Source organism: Euphorbia lathyris, chromosome 9 (genome assembly GCF_963576675.1).
Source record: "Euphorbia lathyris chromosome 9, ddEupLath1.1, whole genome shotgun sequence".
NCBI lineage: Eukaryota > Viridiplantae > Streptophyta > Magnoliopsida > Malpighiales > Euphorbiaceae > Euphorbia > Euphorbia lathyris.
Window position 1 is genome coordinate 54,541,321 of NC_088918.1, and position 21,385 is coordinate 54,562,705.

Here is a 21,385-nt window from a genome sequence, read left to right on the forward strand (position 1 = left end):
AAATGATTCCATGACTACTAAATTTCATTGCTCATGTAATGTATGTAAACTAAAAGTAATTGAATATCACCTTCAAAAAAAAAAATAATTGAATATCCACAATATTTCAAACACTGACATGTATCAATATATTGTGGATATTCAATTACTAGAATCATGAAATGGTTGATGAAAAACAAATATAAGGTTTTAATGGGCAAGAAAACTAATTAATTGTATTATAATAAATAAGAAAATATAATTAAATAAAAAGATAACATATAAAGTTAATTGGAAAAAAATATAATATGGTTAATTTAATTGTGACGTTTAGCTTAAATTGGATATATTTTATAAACGTTAAGCTTAAATTCGTATTATTTTGTAAACGTGAAGTCTATATTGGTGTTATTTTGTACGTGATGCCTAAATTGATGCTATACTGTAAACGTTAAGTCTAAATTAATATTATATTATAGACGTGAAGCCTATATTAATGTTATTTTGAACGTTGAACCTATTTTGGTACCTTATCTTTTATTTATTGAATTGGATTAAAAAAATACTGTAGTTTTTTTTTTTTTAAAAAGAAAAAAAGAAATACTGTAGTTAAAAAAAAAAATTCATTCAGTTAACCCGAATTAACCATTTAAGTCATTAATTTTGTAAAATCCATAATTTCCTAAATGGCTCTTCATCTCCCCTAAATCGTGATTTTCTCTGCTTTCATTCAGTCCACCGCCGATTTCCGTTCGTCGTTCCCTTCTCTGAAATCGCCGTTCGCCGTGTTTAGCATCCATCGTTTCTCTCTTCTCTTTTCAGCCTCTAAAGACTGAAATCCCTAATTTTCCTGGCCGTTAGCCTGTATTAGTAACGGCTAAAAGTAAGAAAGTGAATGCGGGTCCTTTCCTTTCTCTCTCTTGTCTTCGTTTCTTCCGTCTTCTCTCAACACAAGCCCCTTGTAAATTTCTCTTATTTTTACTAACTTTGATTTTTACACACTGCATTATCAAATCATTTATCTTTCAACCATCTTATCAGATCCATCTTCAATGGGTCCCTACTTGTTTCCTGATTATATCTTCGCGCAAATTTTAGATAAAAAGGAATATTAGCTCCATCATATCATCAACAACTGGTACTCTTTTCTTCTTCTCTTACCGTATATCTTATTTTCAGATTTTTTTTTTCCACTGTTTTGTTTGGTATGCTAATTTAAGTTGCATTGCTTGGATTTAGGGTTCTCCATCTGATTGAATTCCCATTTCCTTTCAATTATTCCTTCTATCTTCTAATTTCTGCTGATCTATGAAAAAATAAGGAGAGAGTGCGACTTCATATTCATTTAATAAATTATTTCCTTTTTTGCTCTTTCCTGCTGTGATTATTAGAGTTATTTCAGTATAGTGAATAATAGTTTTCTTTGTCATTCTTGTGAGGTCTCAGTGTAGACTTCGTTTCCAGACTGAAAGTTTTACTTTGCACCGAAATGTTGACCTTTTGGTGTGCAAGTTGGAAGGTCAAATTGTTCACTATTAGGCAGAATCTGTAGTGCGGTGGAACTTTTTCCTATTCTAAAACAAAAATCTTAAAACAGTGAAATGTTAGCTTTATCTGCTTTTGGGTACAGTGAAATGTTAGCTTTATTGCAGTCATAAACATCATCATAAATGGAATTCTTAAAGTTATGGAAGTAGTCCTATCTTGCCCTTATGAAGTTCTTACCTGTAAAGCCGTTTTTTTAACTATTTTCATAACGTGCTGCAGTTGTTTAGAGTCGTGTAGCTGATTGTTTGCTCATCTATTTTCTTATACCCTTCTTACTTAAGTTCTTGTATTAGATGCATTTTATGCAGAGGAATTTTAGACATTGGCAAGTATCTTCTTTATATTTTTGTTATTATTAAAGATAGAATCAAGCTTATATATTATATAAATGCTTTTAGTAGATTAATTTGTGAAAGATTTTTTGTGGATTTAAATCCATGAGTGGCAAAAGAAAAGACTAATACAATTATATTGTATCCAATGAAAAACAACGAGAGGATTTTAAGAAATCTTAAGAGGGAGAATTAGATCGCTTTGTAGCAATACTAAGATCATGTAATAGTAGCTGAGGTTTGTTGTGCTTATGAATCTATGTTGGGGTCCATACCTGGAGCATGTTGAATAGGTAATAGATTTTGAAGGAAATTTTTTTGACCTTTTGATGTCTGGTTGCTTTGATGTAGATTTGCATTAAAGTTTCAGTGCCTTTTAGGTGTAGCAAGAACGCCTCATCTGCTTTCTATTTGCAAGGTTATATGTCCTGGATTCTTAGAAGATCTAAGCAGGATTCATACTGAAGTGCATAAAACTAAGAAGAAACCCATCTGGAGTTGAGCAAAGTATTGACGTAAAACTTATTACGCTAAAGAGACTGAAAATTTCTTGAGCATGTGGGAATATTCATGCATTGCAATAAAATGTTTTTCTTTTTCTTTAAAATTTGGCTCGATGACCAAAAAACAAAATCCTAAGTTTTTTCAATTACATCTAATTCTTTAACTTTATCATTTAAACCTGAAATTATAGCATTGACAACCACTTTAGCCAAATTAGTTAGTGCAAAGAGATCTAGACATGTGAATTAAATATTGTTATTTGCAAAATTTATATATGATTTGCTCATTTTGAATCCATTATTATTATTTTTTTTTTCTAATGATGTATCATGAAGGGAAAATATATATATGTATCATGAAGGGAATATATATATATATATATATATATATATATATGGAAATTTGGAACAAATAAAAATGAAATTGCTCTCTCAATAGGGCGCGAGGCACCAAAGTTCTTATCATGTTAGAAAAACGTTATGGATTGTGTTAAATTTGATTAAATTAAATGAATGTGATGTATTTGAAAATTTTGTAGATTTTTGGGGATTCTTTTATTATTAGGTCTTGAATTTTTTCCAATGGCATATACTCGTGATCCTTTCATAGTTGCTCCATTTATTCTCTATTTTAGACAATTCTAGCAACTGATTTTATACTTTTGCACAAGGAGTGACTTCTCACATAAGAATTATTGTGCATTTGATGTCAGGTACTTCTTTGGGTTCTGATTGCTTTCTTGACTTTGCAGGGACCTTACACTTGAAGTTGGAGAATAGATTGTACATGCAAAAAGTTCTCAGTGGGATTATACTATTAGCAGGAAGCAAAGTGTGGACTAGAAGCTTTTATTCTTTTATTGTGTCCAGGTGTTTTTAACATAAGAAGATAGGAATCTCCTGGTTTCTTCTGTATTGTTCTGCATATGTGATGAATTGTTCTGCATATGTGATGAACTGCAGTCAGTCCTTTATATTCCTTCCCTGCCTGTCAAGTATCCTTTTTGTTCTGCCTTCTTAGATATACCAATTCCATTTCCCCATCTTTGCCAGGCAGATTAATATTTCTTAGGTCCATATATAAGCCTTCTAGGAAAGTTACATAATCCATTGGAAGAGTTGTTATTAACATGCATTCATAGTGCCATTCTGGTAAAGGGTGGAAGATGGATGCTTACCCTGACGAAGAAAAAACAGAGGATTACCTTTTCAAAGTTGTTCTAATTGGTGATTCTGCTGTTGGAAAATCAAATTTGCTGTCAAGATTTGCTAGAAATGAATTTTATCCGAACTCAAAGTCTACCATTGGAGTAGAATTCCAAACCCAAAAGCTGGATATTAATGGAAAGGAAGTTAAAGCACAGATATGGGACACAGCAGGTCAGGAACGGTTTAGGGCTGTTACATCTGCGTACTACAGAGGTGCAGTAGGAGCTCTCCTGGTCTACGACATAAGTAGGCGACAGACGTTCGAAAGTGTTGGCAAATGGCTAAATGAGCTTCATAGTAAGATTAGTTTCAACTTTGCTGAACATTTGACATCTTCCTTCATGCATGGTCTTTGTAGGTTAATAATGTCATTGATCTGCTTTCATATTTTCTGATCAGGATAATCTCATTCTGATAAATAATTAATGAACGGAATGAATATTTTAGATCACTGTTTGAGAGGGATGGTTGCTGTATAAATTGGAAAAGTACAACATTGTGGTTGAATTCCTTCACTGTGTTCTAAGTTACTACATGGGGATGGTTTGCACCATCTCAAAAATAAGTTTTGGTCTTGATTACTTAATGATGCCTTTCATTTGTGAAGTGACTAATTTTATTGAGCATATTTATAGACAGACAAATCTGAATAGGGTGTCATTGCAATTATTTCTGTTTGAATGAGCTGGCTGCAAATATGATATCTCTTATTATGATGTAGATGTTAAGATTAAATCATTACTAGATCATTATTCAGTTGCTAGGTTGGAAAATAGAGAGATTTTTTTTTGGTGTGGCCCCTTGCATTTGCATTTATTGTATTGGCTTGTTAATGCAATTGATGCTACTTGAATTGCTTTCCATATATTTATCCCTTTCACGATTGATGTTTATGATTTTACAATTGAACAGCTCACTCTGACATGAATGTTGTAACAATACTTATCGGCAACAAGTCGGATCTGAATGATGTTAGAGAAGTACCGACAGGGGAAGGCAAGGCCTTGGCGGAGGCACAGGGTTTGTTTTTCATGGAAACTTCAGCTCTTGATTCCTCCAATGTGAGTCTTGCTTTTCAGACAGTTGTGAAAGAGATTTACAATATATTAAGCCGGAAAGTAATGTCTGGTGACTCCTTGAAAAAAGATGCTCCCTCGATGGGAAGCGGGAAGACTGTGGTTTTACAAGATGGGAGCCAAGGAGGTAGTGATAATCCTCCTCCGGAGCCTAAATCAGGAGGGTGCTGCTAATATTGAAGCCAAAAAAGAAGAGTAAAAAATGCAGGTCAAATGTTTCTTATTATAATTGTTGTTACTTGCATTGCATCTAAATTGTTGTCATGTTTCTTCTTCTCCATTGGTTCATTTTCATGATTTTTTTTTTTTGGAATGTATTATTAGCAGCATTTGTATTAGTTGTTCTAAGTTTATGATGGCTGAAGAAGATAAATTAAACAAGTAGCAGCGTGTAAATGACTCGAATTGGAAATTGAAAACAAGCATCTTTTTTTTCCCTTTTATTATTATATAATTTAGGAAAGTATTTTTCAAAATTGCATTATTAATAATCAGAATTAGAGCAAATAGATGTTGAATTTGAAAGATGTGATGAATTTTGACGAAATAAATATGCAATAGGTGAAGAGTGGACAAGGGTAGGTGAAAGCATTGCTTGACCCCAAAGGGAGATTCTGAAACAGAAAATATATAATAGGCCAACCAAATGATGATAATTGATATGTTTGTTATTCTCTTTGAAAGAGACTTCTAACTGTGAAAGTGACTTCAAAACCTCCAATTTTGGATAACAAAACAAAATTTTGGATAACAAAACAAAATGCCCACAGATTCAACCAATTTTTATATGAAATTTTGGAGTGAAATAACCCTTATTGACTCTCCACTATCAGCAAATAAAAAAAAATATATTGTTATACCATTTTTTTTAAATGCAGTTTTAACTTCTTTTTTTATTATTATTTTTTTAGTTTATCCAATTTTCTGTTCGAGGCTCGTGTGCTTTTAGGTGGATTCTCTAAATTAAAGTTCTGTGTGTACGTTAAGACTCGAACTCGAGATCTAACTTAAGTGATTTAATACCTTTAACCACTAAAGCCAACCTTAATTGGTAAAATATAGTTTTAACTTTTAATATTCATAAAATTAAATAGTTTTTAACAGCTAGTGTTTTATATGTGCATAATAAAATATATGGAAAAAACTAGAAATATGTATATAAAAAAATAAAAACATTTACTCTTTAAAAATAATTATAATTTTAAGGCCGAAACCGTACGCAGTCCTCTGAACTTGTCAATTTTGGTCATTTTACTCTATGAACTTATGGAACGACCTATTTTCCCCCTCAACTATTTAAAAGTGGTGTTAGAAATCCTCTCTTTTCATTATAACGGAAACAAAGTGAAGTTCCAACATTAGTACAAGTGTTTATGGAAGTATTGGAATCAGTCTGCATATATGTAGACGATTTAGAATGAGTTAAACCTATATGTAATTTTTATAAAAGAACTAGTGTACTTTTATACTAACCTCATTTGCAGCTTGTTTTAGTAGCGCATAACCCTTTTTTATTATGACTTTGGTGCTTGCAATGAGAACATGTTATGATTGTTTCCGTTATAATGAAAAGAGGAGATTGCTAATACCATTTTTAAATAGTTGAAGAGGTAAATAGGTTGTCCTGTAAGTTCAGAAGGCAAAATAACCAAAAGTGACAAGTTCAGAGAGCTGCGTATGGTTTAGGCCTAATTTTAATAAAATATTAACTTGCAAAAATTAAATTTAAGAAAAAAAAGTTGTAACCTTAGATAATGTTAGCTCAAATTGGAAAAACAAAGTTGATTTAATAGGGAAAAAAATACAATATATTGATTAAAGAAATAAATTGTAACCTACTCCTAATGTCACGTAACATTTATACAGTTTGTTCCAATCCAAACTTAATGAAAATATAAAATAATGCATTTTATATGATATTTATAAGATAATAACTCCATAATGTTCATGCAATCTATTTCTTTTGTCTTATAGCCTCACATGACCTACTTGCACATATTCTACCTTACCTCTCTTTATACTAATCCAAATGCCACGTTTCATGAAGCTACTGAACCTAGACATATATTGGTATAACATAGCCAAATTCACATTAATCTCACTTATATACAATGTATGGCATGCAAACGTATTTTGTGTTATTTCTAGCCAGGAAACAGACAACCCACCTTTGCATCTACCATAATACACTCAGCCTAGCTAACAATAAACAAAATGGCTTGGAAAATCCTTTTACAGGCATAAACTTCAACTAGTTAGGAACAATGTTGTATAAATACACCTACTATACTTCCCAACTTCACTTGTTTGCTTTCAAAACGGAAGAAAGTTGAAGAGTTTTCTTTGGAGGGTTTTAGGATATGAAAGATGAAGATTTGTTGTAAGTATATTCGAAAATTTAGGCTAAAATGATAAGAATTGAATATTGTACATCCTTTTAAAGCAATAAGGAGATGTAATTTGTCTTAACCATGGGTGACATCTCATGCTTAATGGGGTACTTGCTTACTCTTTATCTCTAATTTAATCAATTAAGGTCATATTTATTCATTCATTTAGGTCCTAGCTCAGTTACCTCTCACTAACTAATCATTACATCTTAACAACACACTAATCACCTTCTAATCGGATCTTAATCGCATTATGCATATGAAATATCTAATGAAAATGAGATGAATCTAAATGTATGTATATTAATCATGAACATGTATGAATATGTGATGGAGTATGTATTAGGGTTTTAGGGATGTTAAATGCATGTCATGTTTCTAGAGTCTAGGGATAGAGGTCCTATCAGAATCATAAATCAAAATAGTTGTCTCACAGAAACCGAAGCGTCACCAAAAGCCTTAAAGTGAAAAATTATCTTCCAAATACCATTTCTTAACACTAGGCCCCGACCCATAGACCGAGTTTTTTAAAGTAAGGAAGACATGCCTTATCGATAAAAAAAAAATAAAGGTAGAGACTGACTCATGTTATAAAAACCAAGTGTCCCGTGTGAACGCAAAAACAAAGGAAATTTACACGTAATAGTCTATCATTTGAGGATCGTGTTGTTCCAATAAAGGTCTGCCATCTCAAAAGGTAATAACATAAAGCATAATAGAATGTGTAACAATCTATAAATATAAGATTTATAGAGATCTACCAAATATGCCAAAAAACTCTAGTCTCCTTTCTGCCTTTTCTTTCTCTTTATCTGCGATTGGAAACGAGTTTGGATCAGAGTTTTTACGTCGGTTAGCCAATAACTCCTTCATTTTGTAGATTCAAATGAGGCTTTAAGAGAGGGTTTAGAGGATCCAATTATCAAAATTTCCATAATATATCAGTTAGAAAGAGTTTTAGAACATCAAACCCGTTTTGTGAGTGTTCCTCAATCTTGTAATCTTAATTCTAATAAATAACATTTCTATTTCTTCCGTGGAAGTAGGCAAAATTAATCAAACCAAGTAAATATTGTGTTTTGAGTTAGCTTGCAACTTATTTTTCACATACTAACCTTGTTTAATCAACACACAATCTGATCCAATCCCTCGTAAATGGTATATTAGAATATAAGGTTTTAAGTATTGATTATCCTAAGACATGATTCGTCAATGAAGTTTGATATTGAGAATTTGATACATCAACAAACTTTGGTCCATGGTAACTCAAGATGCAAACAGTTCTTCTTATTCAAAACGAACGGGTGAAAGCGTTGTTGGGAAAAGTAGAAAGCATGCTACCATGATGGAAGAGCAAAATGAAGAAAAAGTTCAAAAGGCCCTTTAAATCATGTTTGTTATTTATCAAACTAGGTGTTGATGGAAGTCACGAAGGAAACCACCGCCGTTGCGATTTAGCACAACTTAAGGTCGCTCAATATAGGTTTGGGAACACGCAGTTTTGGGACATTTTAAAAATCAATGGGGGTCGATTGGAAAGTTCTTGAATTGGTTTAAGTTGTGCTAATTGCATTGATGGTCACTGAAGTTTGGAGTTAACTTCAAATAGGTCATCGAACTTTATTTTGTTTTAATAAAATCATTAAACTTTTATTGTTACTTCTTTAAAGTCATTCTAGACATTTCATGTGAGAAAAGCTACTTAAATACTGACATGATAGTCAATTGAAAATGATTGACTTTTACGTATTATATGGCAGTCACATGATAATAAACAAAAGATATCTTTTTTCAAAAAAAAATATTTATTATTTACTTAATTCAACTATTTGAAACTGTAATCTGACAATAAAAAATATTTATTTTTATTTTTGTTATTTGTCACGTGATTGACACGTGATTATTATGTTATATATATTCGAGTTTTTTCCAACGTGATTGTCATGTTATATATAACGAGTTTTTTCTAATATAATTGCTAAAGTTCAGTAACTTTTTTATAAGTAATTCCAAACTTGAATGATCACTGTTGCAGTTTACCATCTAAGATTGGAATTTACCATAATAGTTTTGAAACCTGGCGTGAATTTGACAACCACGGATTACTCAACGAGTTCGTGGCTAATCATTGCAATAGGGATCAAATATTAAGGATGTGGGGACTTCATGGACCCTATACAAAACCATAAAAAAAAAAAAGTGTTTTAAACGTGAGAAGGTTATAGAAATATTGGTGTATTTTAGAGAGAGAAAAGCAACAAGTTACATTTTTCTTCTTCTTCTTCTTTTTTTTTTTTTGTATTCAAAGGATTTAGCAAATGTTTCCTCAATCTTTTAATCTTGATTCTCATATATAATATTTAGTCCCTCTTGTAAAAATAGACAAAATTAGCCGAATTTCGAAAAATTATGTTTTGAGGTATCTTTTAAATTTTTTTGTTTGCATACTAAAATTATTTAATAAATACCCGATTTTATTCCAAACAAATATTAGTAGATATATTTTGCAATATTTCTACAGTGATTTAATTCCAAACAAATATTAGTAGATATATTTTTACAATACTTCTAGAGTATATTCTATTTTGCTTAATTAATCAATATCACTTGTATTTTTTTTTCTTAATATCAATCATCTATTATGAAATGATACGTACCTCTCCTTCAATTGATTAGACCTATTGCACGGATAAAAATTCTCTTAAACCTATTAGTTCACAATACTATCTAAACAAGGAGGTGTTTTTTTTGTTACTTGATTAGAGATCTCCTATTTGTATTTTAGGCATGAAAAGTACTACATCCGCTTCATATTATATGTCTTTTTAAAGACTATTTTTTGTTTCATATTACATGTCATTTTATATCATTAGTACGCGTTAAGTTATCTTTTTTTTCTGCTATAAAACGCGGGTTTATAAAAATTAATTAGCATAATGTACTTATTATAGAATAAATAAATAAATAGTGGAATCAATAAATAAGGAGCAACGTCTTTCTTCTAATATCCTTAATTTTTATGCAACTCTCTAAAACGACATGTAATATGAAACGGAGGGAATAGTTTTTTACAAAAATAGAAAATCTTTCATTTTTTTTAAAAGTAAATTTTTCTACCAGCAATCCATAACAGCAAACAAAAGAAACATGTCATTTGGGTTTTGACATGTCATTATATTCAATAACTGCCTCAATTATTTTTCTTAGGCGGCACCATACAAACTGCTAGTCAAAATACTTTTTTTTATCAGATAGGTGCTGCAGTAGCAGCAAAACACAAGAGAAAAAAAAACCAGAACCAAAAGCAACAAAGCTAGCAGCCTGCAGAAACTAACAAACACATTAGAGACTGCAGAAAAACTAAAAAGACAGTATTTAGCTTATAGGAGCAGCAACAAATCTGGACTCCCCAATACCCCTAAAGTCTAACAATAAAAGACGTTTTATATCTTCCGGCGGGTCTGTCAGACAGCTGACTCCAATGGGTGACGTGTGAGACAGTTTTGCCAGCCAATCGGCGCATTTGTTGCCTTCTCTATATGTGTGTTTAAAGAGAATATGTGCTTTGCCTCGGAAAGACAAGATTTCCTGGATTAGAATGCGGTGGGGATGAATATGAGGATTCTGAAATCTTCCGTTTAGCATTTGAATAATTTCCCATGAGTCAGATTGAACGATAATTTGACTGTATCCTTGTGCGATAGTTAGCTTCAATCCACTGTAAATCCCCCACAACTCAGCACCAAAACTATCTCCTATTCCTATATTGTGGAGAAACCCAGTGATCCAAGAGCCATTCCAGTCTCTCACCAGTCCACCTGCTCCAATGGAATTCGTATCTGTACTGCAAGAGCCGTCAGTATTCAGTTTCACCCAAGGATAATTTGGTTTGTGCCAATTTACCAGAATTTCTTCGTTAATTCGGACATTGGTGAAATCATTCTCCAGTTCCGCTTGGTAACACATCACGGCATAGTTTCGGATCCACTTTATTTGATTTTCTGCAGTATTAGCTACATTTCCAAATATGAATTCATTTCTTCCCTTCCATAAGGTCCACAGACTGATCGAGAAAGTAGTATTCCATCTGATGTTCCCATCGTTGCTCCCTTGCTCATTTTTCAGATTAGATAGTAACCATCTTTCCCAGTCATTGGTGAAAAAATTCTGATCATTTATTTCCATTCGGAGTTTCTGCCAGAAGTTTCTTGTGATAGGGCAGTCACGAAATAGGTGGAGATTGGTTTCCATACCTTGTTTACATCGGTGGCATGTAGCATTGTCGGTTAGATGTCTTCTACATCTTTCTACCTGGGTAAGTAGTTTCTCATGTGTAAGTAGCCATAAGAACATTCTGATCCTATATGGGATTTTCAACTTCCATATGAAATGCCATTTCCATTCCATTTCATCTTCTCTCCTCGTGACAATTGAATAGGCAGATTTAGTTGAGAAGCTTCCGTTCGATGTCCCATGCCAAATCAATTCATCGGAGTGGGTGTTTGTGGTGTCGACTTTTTGGGCTGCCATCTTGAGACATATTTCTGTTGGCAGCAGCTCCTCTAACTCTGACCAAATCCAGTTTCCTTCATTGTCAACATACTCAGCAACCTTTCTTTGTTGGTGGTTAGCTGGGATATGGTTACATACATCCGTGAGACTAAAATCTCCCAACCATTTGTCGGTCCAAAACATGACATTTTTCCCGTCCCCCACACTCCATCTCGTGCCATTCCGAAAATCTTCTTTGACCCGGGAAATGCTTCTCCAGATATGAGAGCAATTTTTTTGGGGGGAAGCATCAAAGAAGTCAGTGTGTGGAAAATATTTGCCTTTGAGTAATCTTACCCAGAGGGCGTTCGGTTCCCTAATGATTCTCCATATCAGTTTCATCAATAGAGCCTTATTCTGGTTTTCTGTTTGCCGAATACCTATTCCTCCTTGTAGTTTGGTGTTGCACACTTCTTCCCATGGAATTAAGTGGACTTTCCTGTTTTCTCCCTTACTTCCCCAAAGAAATTGTCGATTTTTACTGTCAATTCTTCTACTTGTGGTTTTTGGCAAGAGATTAGTATGCATCACGTGAGAGGGAACCGCGCTAGTGACTGCCTGGATTAGCGTGGCTCTACCTGCCAGTGAGAGTGTTGAGGCCTTCCAACCAGCTAGGCGGTTGCTAACATTTTCCACAACCTCATTAAAATCTTTCACCATTGTTCTCTTCTGAAAGATCCCCACTCCCAAATATTTCCCCAAACAAGTAGTAAGGGGAATGCCACATTGGCTACTCAAGGATCGAGCCAGAGAATTAGAGACATTTTTGGAAAAGTAAATTTTTGATTTGGAGAGCCTTACCTTTTGACCTGATTGTTTGCAAAAGGAGGCTAGACAATCTCTAATAACTTCAATTTGATTTGGATTGGCCTCCGTAAAGAGGATGAGATCATCTGCAAAGAAAGAGTGAGACAATTTGGGGCAATGTCGACCAAGAGAGATTCATGTCCATCTCCCCTCTTCCACTTTGGTGCTGATCATTTGGCTCAATCTTTCCATGCATAAGACAAACAGATAGGGTGAGAGGGGGTCCCCTTGTCTTATCCCTCTGGCTGGATGAAAAGTTTCAGTCAAATCTCCATTGAACGATATTCGGAAAGAAGAGGTTGTAAGACACTGCTCGATCACTTTGGTCCAGCTTGGTGGCATCCCAATGCATTCCATGGTGTCAATGATGAAGTCCCAGCGGAGTCGGTCATACGCTTTCTCTAGGTCTATTTTGATCGCCATGAAGCCTTTTTCCCCTTTTCGGTTTCTCATGGAGTGGATCGTTTCCTGGACCAAAATGATGTTATCATGAAGTTGCCTCCCCTTAATGAAGCTGCTTTGGTTCTGGTCGACTAGATGTGGTAGTAATACTTTCAGGCGGTTCGCGATTACTTTAGTGACCATCTTGTAGATAACTGAGCATAGGCTGATCGGCCTAAATTGACTGAAATTTTCTAGTGTGTTTATTTTAGGGATGAGTACTAGGATGGTTTCATTCACTTGTGAGATGGGAGTCCTGCCATGGAAAACTCCTAGCACAAACTTGTACACACTTTCTGCAACCACCTTCCAATGTTTCTGGAAGAAACCCGCTGTCAGTCCATCAATGCCTGGCGCTTTAGATGCCCCCATTTCGAACACAGCTCCTTTAATGTCTTCTTTCTCAACTTTCCTGAATGCATTGGTAAGTTGATCTGCGGAAAGTATGGGAAAATTCGCACCCCTCTGTATGTCATCTTCCTCGCTCCTGTCCAAAGAAAAGAGTTTCGTGAAAAAGGAAATAGCCATCTTTTTTAGGGTCTCTGGGTCAGAAATTTCAACTCCGGCATCATTTTTAAGGCTTTCTATCCTGTTTCGGTGTCTTCTAATCATGGTTGAGGTATGAAAATAGGAGGTGTTACGGTCCCCATCCTTAATCCACTTCTTCCTGGATTTTTGGAACCATAGAAGTTCCTCCTGCTTAAGGGTATTGATTAGCTCCAATTGAAGGTTGCTCTCAAGGTCTGCAAGGTAGCCGTTCCAATTCCGAGCTAAGCTTCTTTGTATACCTGCCAAACGGTTTAGAGTTCGACGCTTGTTTCGGAAGATGTTCCCAAAGGTGTTCTTATTCCAAGTCTGAACCCTTGTTTTGAAATTGTCTGCCGCGGCCATAAGATCTTGGTGGGGAACCCAAGAGGTTGTTACCAACTCTTTGAAACTCTCGTGAAGTTCCCAAGCGATTTCGTAACGAAAAGGCTTATTTCGTCTGCTGAAGTTACTCACCCCTTTCAAATGTAGAACAATGGGTGCATGGTCTGAGCTTCTAAAAGGCAAAATCTGGGATACTGCCTCAGGGAACTTTAGACGTCCTTCCACATTCATGTAAACTCGGTCTAGATGCACCTGAAGTCCTTTCCGCTTCCAAGAGAACCGTAGCCCTTTAGAACCGAGGTCTATCAACCCCACTTTATCAATCTGATCCTTATGAATGTTGCTTCTCCTAATATATAGGTTAGAGCCCCCACATTGATCCTCCATATTTGCAATGTCATTGAAATCTCCCATTACTACCCATGAATGTGGCACTTGTGGCTTGCAATTATCAATATCCTCCCATAGGCACCTCCGAAGAAAGGGGTTGGGGCTTGCGTAAACAACTGTGAGTAGGAAAGATGAGTTATCCATACAAGTGACGTGTCCATGGATAAATTGTTTGTCTGACTTTAAAAGCTTGAAGTCAATCGCCCCTTTTTTCTAGAAAAGCCATATTCCCCCTGACCTGTTCTCTATTTCTGCTTTACAGCTTTCCCACTTGCGAAACTTTGATACAATTTTAGTAACCTTCTCCCCTGTAACCTTGGTCTCGAGGAGTGCAAACATTACCGGTTGGTGCTGCTTGATCAGATCATGTAGATGGAGGAGATTATTCCTATTGGCTGCTCCTCTAATATTCCAACACATCAGTATCATTAATAACATAAAGACGGGATGAGCGGGATAGAAAACTAACGACTAGTAAAGTCGTAAAGAGGCATTTCGCCCCCCTCGAGACAGGAGGGGAACTATTTCCATGTTCTTGACTTGTTTGGTTGTTCCTGGTGGAGGGCCAGAGTCAGACACAAGAGCAATATCTTTGTTTCCCCGCGAGGAGCCATGGCTGAATTCTTGTTGGAAAACGGCTGAGAGCTTTTTTATTTGTCCAGTGCTTGATGACACTATTCTCCTCTCCTTTGGTTTCTCCCCCTCCATGTGTGTTTTCCCACTTGATCGAGAGGATTGCTCCTTGGTTAGAGGCAAGAGAGGTTCTGTAACTTTAATTCCATTCTGCACTGGTGGGATTATTGGGTTATTTTGTTGGTTGGTGATGGAAGCCAACGGTATTCCTTTGGTTACCTTATTTGCGGGCATTTGTGAAATTAGAGTTTTGGGTGGATGGGTTCCATTGTGTGGTTTTTGCTGACTTAGAGTGGTTAGGCCCAGGCCCAAGTTCACTGTTTCTGCATTAGAGACAAGATCTTTTAAAACTTTGGAATTGTCTGCTGCAATCTCATCCTGTGGTGTTAGATCAGCAAATTTGTTTTGTTGTGCAATAGGGTTCTCTTGCTCCTCAGTTACTCCTGGGTGATCACGCCTGTAATTAATGTTGGTGTCTGTAATGTTGACTTTTCCTTGTTGGTGTGGCTGTTTCTCTTTCCCGGCTGGTCTCCTCCTCTGCTGGCGACGGACCACCATCCATGGACCATAGTCTTCTAGGACCTCATCCCTCCCTGGAGATTTCTGGTTTGATTCAGTTTCCCCGGAAAGGTTCTGTTCACTCTGTTGGTTTTCCCCTGCTTTTTTGCTACAAAGCTCCATATTATGACCATATAGTCCACAAGTGAAGCAAATATTGTGCAATCCTTCATACTCAACCCTATAGATTTTCCTCTTCATTTTGTATTTAGCTATAAGGGGTCTGGAGAGGTCTAGTTCAACACAGACTCGAGCATACTTGCCTCGGATACCTTTGGACGAGCTTTTGTCAACATAACGTGCCTCTCCCACTAGATTACCAATTTTCATAAGGGATACAGGGTTATAATATTCAATAGGAAGTTCAGGGAAACATACCCATGCTAGGATTTTTGAGATATTATCCTCCAGCGGATTGAAGTTGGGCTGCCATGGTCTGGTTGTTACTATGTGATCTGCAATTATCCAGGGGCCCCCAGTAAAAGCAGCAACAAAATCTTCATCTTTTGAGAATTTAGCTAAGTAAAAATCATGATTAAGATCCACCAATTCCAAAGTCCCCGCTTTCGCCCAAAAGGATTTCAGTTTACTGAACAGATAAGCATATCCAATTTTCTTTCCCAGGACCTTGACAATAAGGGTTCTTTTCCATGGTTGCCAGAGCATTTGCTTCTCATCCGCAGAGAAACGGACTGTTGGGCATCTCTCATCTTCGTCGTCTTCTTCTTCACTGTCGGAGCAAGGTTCATGTGGGAAATGGAAATCGTCGCCCACTCTCCTCTCTGAATCCTCAGTATTTTCGGTTTCTATCTCGTCGTTTATTTACTGACCAAGTAGAGTTTCCTTGAAAGATAGTACCTTTTTCCTCACCGGCGAACCTTGCGGTTCTGGTATGCATGAGGTGCTTGCCGACGCTTTGCCTTCTGAACCTTTTACTTTCTTGTTACTTCGTTCTCGCTGGTCCTCGTCTTCCCCTGTATCTCTATCGCTTTTCTCTGGAGATGGGAAGCTGCTGGTCGTCATTCCAATGGTCTCTAATTGTCGTGGTTTTAGCCTGGATGCTAGTCAAAATACTTAAAAAAATGGATTTTACCCAAAATAAAGATGTTTACTTGCTCTACCTTTAGCTTAAATTAGACAAGAGTAGACTTTTAAAAAAATACTAAACGTTTTTTTTTTTTTTTTTTAAGATGAGTATTTTCTAAAAAGACATCTTCAGGAAACAGAGTAATATACTATCTTACAGATATGACATGCATCTTTTACAATAGGCTAAGCAGAACCAAGTAAGAAGTATGAAACATGAACAAATCAGAATATTAGACTATTGATGGGAAAAAGAAAATTCATTCATTTTTTTAAGCTATTGTAAATATTACAGTAATTTGATTTTACATCTTAATCATCTTTCAAGAGAAAAAAAAAAGACCTATATTATATTAAAAAAAAAAAAAACATCAAACCTTACATTGAATTCCTTGCGGCTGCACTCTACCATAATTTCATCAACAACAGACATATCGATTAGCTCTAATAAAGTTTCTGATATAAACTGCTTCTGGGCAAGCAAAATGTACCAAATTATATACTTCACCTACAATTTACTCTTCACACTCACATCATAAATTCATAATCATCCTAAGCAGCAATTCCTGAAACAAACAATACCAACAAATTACTCCATCTGATTCATAAAACATACCAAATGAATAACACACAATTCAAAATCCGATTAGTCTAAATATCTGGCGCATATCTATATGCAGTAAATGCCAATAAACATACATGGTTGAAAACTTTAACAACAATCTCCTGCCGAGATTCAGCAAGCGAAGAAAGATTGCTACATTTCAAGTCTTGTTAATCAGCGGAGTTGGAAATGATATGAATGAGAATCCAACTGAACATGTTTTGCCAATGATCGATGCATAAACAGTTAATAATTTCTCCAAAGTTAAAAAAGAAAGAAAGCGTATTTACCTCTGTTTGCTTGTCTATTTGCAACACTATAACCACCAGCATAACCGGCAGAGTTTTTACTAGCAACATCTGAAGCTGCATTTCCAATTCCAAAACCTAATGAACCAGACCCCTCCAGCTCTAAACTTGAGGATAGCCAAGTAGAATCCCCAAAAAGTGAGCCATTTTCAAAGATGTCTCTGTAAGGTCCACTATTACCAACATTAGATGCAGCAAGAGATGAAATTGGAACATCGCTCACCCCATTGTATCTCCCAAATCCTACACCTCCTAGATTAACACCAAGATCTCCACTCCTATAGCTAAGATAGCGATTACTATAAGCAGAACCATCACTTCCACCTTGTCCAGAGTTTGCTGAGGAACCCCAATTTCCTCCTATGCCTCCAAAAAGACCGACTCCTGAATTCTCAGTTCGGGTGCCCATAAAACTATCAGACTTTGTGGAGATTGAAGCATTATTAATATTTCTATTTTCCCACAACATTCGAGCAGGTGAGTTAAAGAGTGAACTCTCTCCACCATTGCCTTCACTATACCCAATGGGGCTTTCATACTTGGTTAAATTTCCATTATATGAGGGACTCAATCTCCCATAGCCGAGGTTAGAACTAAGGTTTGAGTTTCCCCCATAACTAGGACTTAACCTCTGGTCAAAATTTATAGCAAAACCAGGACCAAATGGAGAAAAGGTGCTCTGACCAACTACTGGAACTGGACTAAACCTACCATCCATTCTAGAGCCAAGTCCTCCAGTTGAATTTGAACTATATCCCTGATTATAACCATGCAGGAAGCTACTAACTCTACTTGGACTAAAATTGAATCCAGTTAATGGGCTCCGAGGCTGCACTAGAGATAATTCTTTGGGGACAGCCCACTTTACCTCAACCATTTTACCATTGAGTTCATGAAATGTTTTCTGCAATACTCTCTCAACAGCTTCCTCTGAATCATACGTGATAAAGCCAAAACCTCTTGGCCTTTGAGTGTTGTGGTCATACATAACGATAACATCTGTAATTGTCCCAAACTGATCAAAGTACTTCTTAAAGTCACTTTCTGTGACAGTAGATGCCAAACCTCCCACAAATATCTTCTTTGTACGAGCTGGACCAAGCGATCCATGAATGTTGCTGCCGCTGTTCCTATTCAGAAGGTTTTGATCTTCCCTTGGAACTGCCTTCTTTGCCTCAACCTGAAAACCAAAAGCTTAATAAGGAAATCTAACCTATTTTCATGTTCACCAATAATTCAAAATTTTAGTCTCTTTATATTGTAAAGTAGTTCAAAATTAACGAAGCCTGCAGAATAAAAATGCTATTCCCACAAGTGAGCATAGATCCTGAAAATTGATGGAAATAAAAAAAGTCTTCCGCCTTTCACCTCTTGACAATTTCAAGAACTTTGCAGTATTGGGGATGTCAAAGCTTTATGGTAAATATGATTTGAAGCTAATATGACAAATGAGAAAGTATCTTAGCATTTTTCACACTTGATAAATGTAATTCATTTTGCACACGCCACACATGTCTTTTAAAAGACGCATAGAATAACTGAGAAGCTCTAAGACTAATTGATTGAGCGTGTAACAATTGAAGTTGCGGCTAAGAAACATAAGCTGCAGTCCATCTATGTAAGTATGGTATCAAAAGTGGCATCTGAAAGGGGTATTTCCTCATTTAGAAACCAGCCCCAAACAATGCTTTAACTATAGCCCAATACTTTTTACCATCAGCAGCATTTATTGAATGAGGTTAATTGCCTTATTCATTCATTCAGATCTAGCTGTGCCATCCAATTGAATTGATCCCTCAGGAAGCCACTCCTAATCTATTTGGAAAAGTTTCTTTCCTTCTAAAACAAAACCTATCAACTCCGTTGTTCTACTCTTAATAACTTTGGTCTCAAAAGAGTCTATGATTATATTCTGCATCTCAAGACTTAACTTATCTTTATAAAGATAGACAATTATATACATTTTCCCTCCACAACGGAGCTATCCAATTGAAATGTGCATCCGACATAATACCCTACCAACTGTAAAAGGAAAAGAAATGATGAATTGCTAACCAATAAAATACAATCTAATCCATCATATGTTATTGAGCAATGAGCATCCATTTTAAACAAACACAACATAATAAATTAAGCCTCACAGGAAAACTTAGTTTGATTAATTAAAAAAAAGCAGTGAAACACATTGATCCAAATTAGAATTGATAAAAAAAATATTAGGAGTAAGAAACTTACGTTTCTACCATCTATCAAATGTTTCTTCATCACAACCCTCTCAGCAACACACGGGTCGGCAAAAACAACAAAACCAAATCCCCGAGCTCGTCCTGTAGCCCGATCCTTCATTATCACAACTTCTACAACTTCACCAAATGCCTGAAAATAGTTTCTAAGACTATCCTCATTTGTGTCCCATGAGATACCACCGATGAATAGTTTTCCAAGTTCCATTTCCATTTCTGTTAAATCGGAAAGAAAAGCACACACACACAAAAATCATCAAACATTAGATCATTTATTGGTGTCGACAAAATTAAATAGAACAGCGTTAAAAAATTGTATCACAACATTGGAAATGACCAGATCATAATACAGCCCATTATTGATTGGCATAACATATTTCAACAAGATAGAATACAATATTATATTGACAAAAACAATCAGAAACATAATATCATAATGCGGTTAAACAAAAAGAAACATACCTCGTCAAACAAATGAAACAAAGCTTGGATATTTTTAGTATGAAATCGGTAGCCTGTGGATTCAATCGAAAAGCATAAAAACGCCTTAAATTGACCAATTACAGATCGAAGAACAATCCAGGATTCTTATGAGAGAACGGGAGAAAGGATTAAATTGGAGAAGACGGAAATCCCAGAAGAAAGCAAATATTTTAGAGAGAATTTACCCAAAAAAATAAAGTAAGAAAGAAAGAAAAGAGAGAGAGAATCTAATATCTGAGATGAAGCATAAGAAGAGAGGGGAAGAGACACCGTCCTGTTTTGCTCTCTCGCCCTCTCTATCTGCCTCTCAAATGGTTTATTGTAATTACTATTTGATGATTCAATTGGATATATATAAGAGGAACAGGGAGAAATAGAAAAGTGAGAGAGAACATGGGTTAAATAATTTGTACAGTAAATTTCTTTTATTCATGTTTTATAATTTAGTGATATTTAATAACTATTTATCTGAATTCGGTTACGTGTCCAAACTACGCTAATGATCCGATGTTGTGTTTGTACCTACAAAAAGGTATGCATGTTAGATGGAGCTCGAGTTCGACAAAACCCGTTCCGATGTCTAAATCAGTTTCTGAGTTAGGATCGAATGGAAAGGTATAGACTAGTTTAGAGATAGTAGTTAACATCTCGAACCTTGTGCATATACATGTGTATTTATAGTGCATGATTAGGTTTAAGGTTGTCATCTTCTTTGGAAATCCTTACGGAGCTAAGATTCATGATCCTTTAAGGAGTTCGAGTCCTAAGAGGAATACTTTGTCTCGTAGGATTCCAGGAGATCCTTTGATGTGATGAGGTTAGAGGCTTGGGCGTTGTGATGTGCTGCCGCTCGTTGGGCTTGGACCATCTTGGACGCGTTTAGGCCCTTAACATTCTTTGGGCTTGTGCCGCAATAAGGATAGCAATGACGTCACACACGTGATATCATTTAGTCTGATATCAAATGTCCCCCAGTACCTAGTCATTAAGACATTCTTTCAGGATTCTGTAATAAATCTTTTGTGGAAGGTGTATCTTGTTATTTGGCTCCAAGTTCTTATTCTTTCGGGAACATCATGGGTCCTTTTTCTGTTTGTGCTAATGTGTCATTTACGGGATGGTTCTAGGATCTTGTGTTTTGGCGGCTCTTTAATGATAGTGTTCATTCCTACGCTACAGACACTTCATTTGTCTTTGAGGTCTTTTGGCTTTCCTTTTATCTTCCTTCTTCCTATCATTTCGTTTATCCTGCCATCCCATTTCTCTTAAGATTTTCAAGCTTCTTGCTTTCTTTTTTGACTTCTTGGGAATAACTGCTCTACGTGACACGTCAGTGAGTTTTTCCTATTTTTATTGTCATTTCTTTGTCCGCGA

General features: G+C 35.7%; 2 protein-coding genes across 4 annotated transcripts; one reads left to right on the plus strand and one right to left on the minus strand.

Moving 5' to 3' along the window:
• The first annotated feature begins 650 nt into the window (after positions 1-650).
• LOC136205941 (ras-related protein RABA5a) lies at positions 651-5,088 on the plus strand. Of its 3 annotated transcripts, none has more exons than XM_065996807.1 (4): positions 651-1,117; positions 2,211-2,366; positions 3,115-3,868; positions 4,484-5,088. In XM_065996807.1, exons 3-4 carry the CDS (start codon positions 3,529-3,531, stop codon positions 4,819-4,821), a joined length of 678 nt encoding a protein of 225 aa, XP_065852879.1. In that variant the 5' UTR covers positions 651-1,117; positions 2,211-2,366; positions 3,115-3,528; the 3' UTR covers positions 4,822-5,088. The 3 variants fall into 3 exon arrangements, with proteins under 3 accessions (XP_065852879.1, XP_065852880.1, XP_065852878.1); XM_065996808.1 differs by lacking the exon at positions 2,211-2,366 and having other exon boundaries at positions 651-940; positions 1,021-1,117; XM_065996806.1 differs by lacking the exon at positions 2,211-2,366.
• An 11,526-nt stretch (positions 5,089-16,614) lies between these two features.
• LOC136206132 (heterogeneous nuclear ribonucleoprotein 1-like) lies at positions 16,615-20,336 on the minus strand. Its single transcript, XM_065997063.1, has 4 exons — positions 19,991-20,336; positions 19,521-19,744; positions 17,268-18,465; positions 16,615-16,939 (listed from the first exon to the last, which is right to left on the minus strand). Exons 2-4 carry the CDS (start codon positions 19,740-19,742, stop codon positions 16,926-16,928), a joined length of 1,434 nt encoding a protein of 477 aa, XP_065853135.1. The 5' UTR covers positions 19,743-19,744; positions 19,991-20,336; the 3' UTR covers positions 16,615-16,925.
• Positions 20,337-21,385: the final 1,049 nt, after the last annotated feature.

Excerpts from the sequence above, each read along its gene's own strand:
- LOC136205941 (XM_065996807.1), top strand. The coding sequence starts at position 3,529 with ATGGATGCTTACCCTGACGAAGAAAAAACAGAGGATTACCTTTTCAAA. Across the intron at positions 3,869-4,483 it reads ATGGCTAAATGAGCTTCATA|CTCACTCTGACATGAATGTT; the intron begins GTAAGATTAGTT and ends ACAATTGAACAG.
- LOC136206132 (XM_065997063.1), bottom strand. The coding sequence starts at position 19,742 with ATGGAAATGGAACTTGGAAAACTATTCATCGGTGGTATCTCATGGGAC. Across the intron at positions 18,466-19,520 it reads ATTTGATAGATGGTAGAAAC|GTTGAGGCAAAGAAGGCAGT; the intron begins GTAAGTTTCTTA and ends TTTGGTTTTCAG.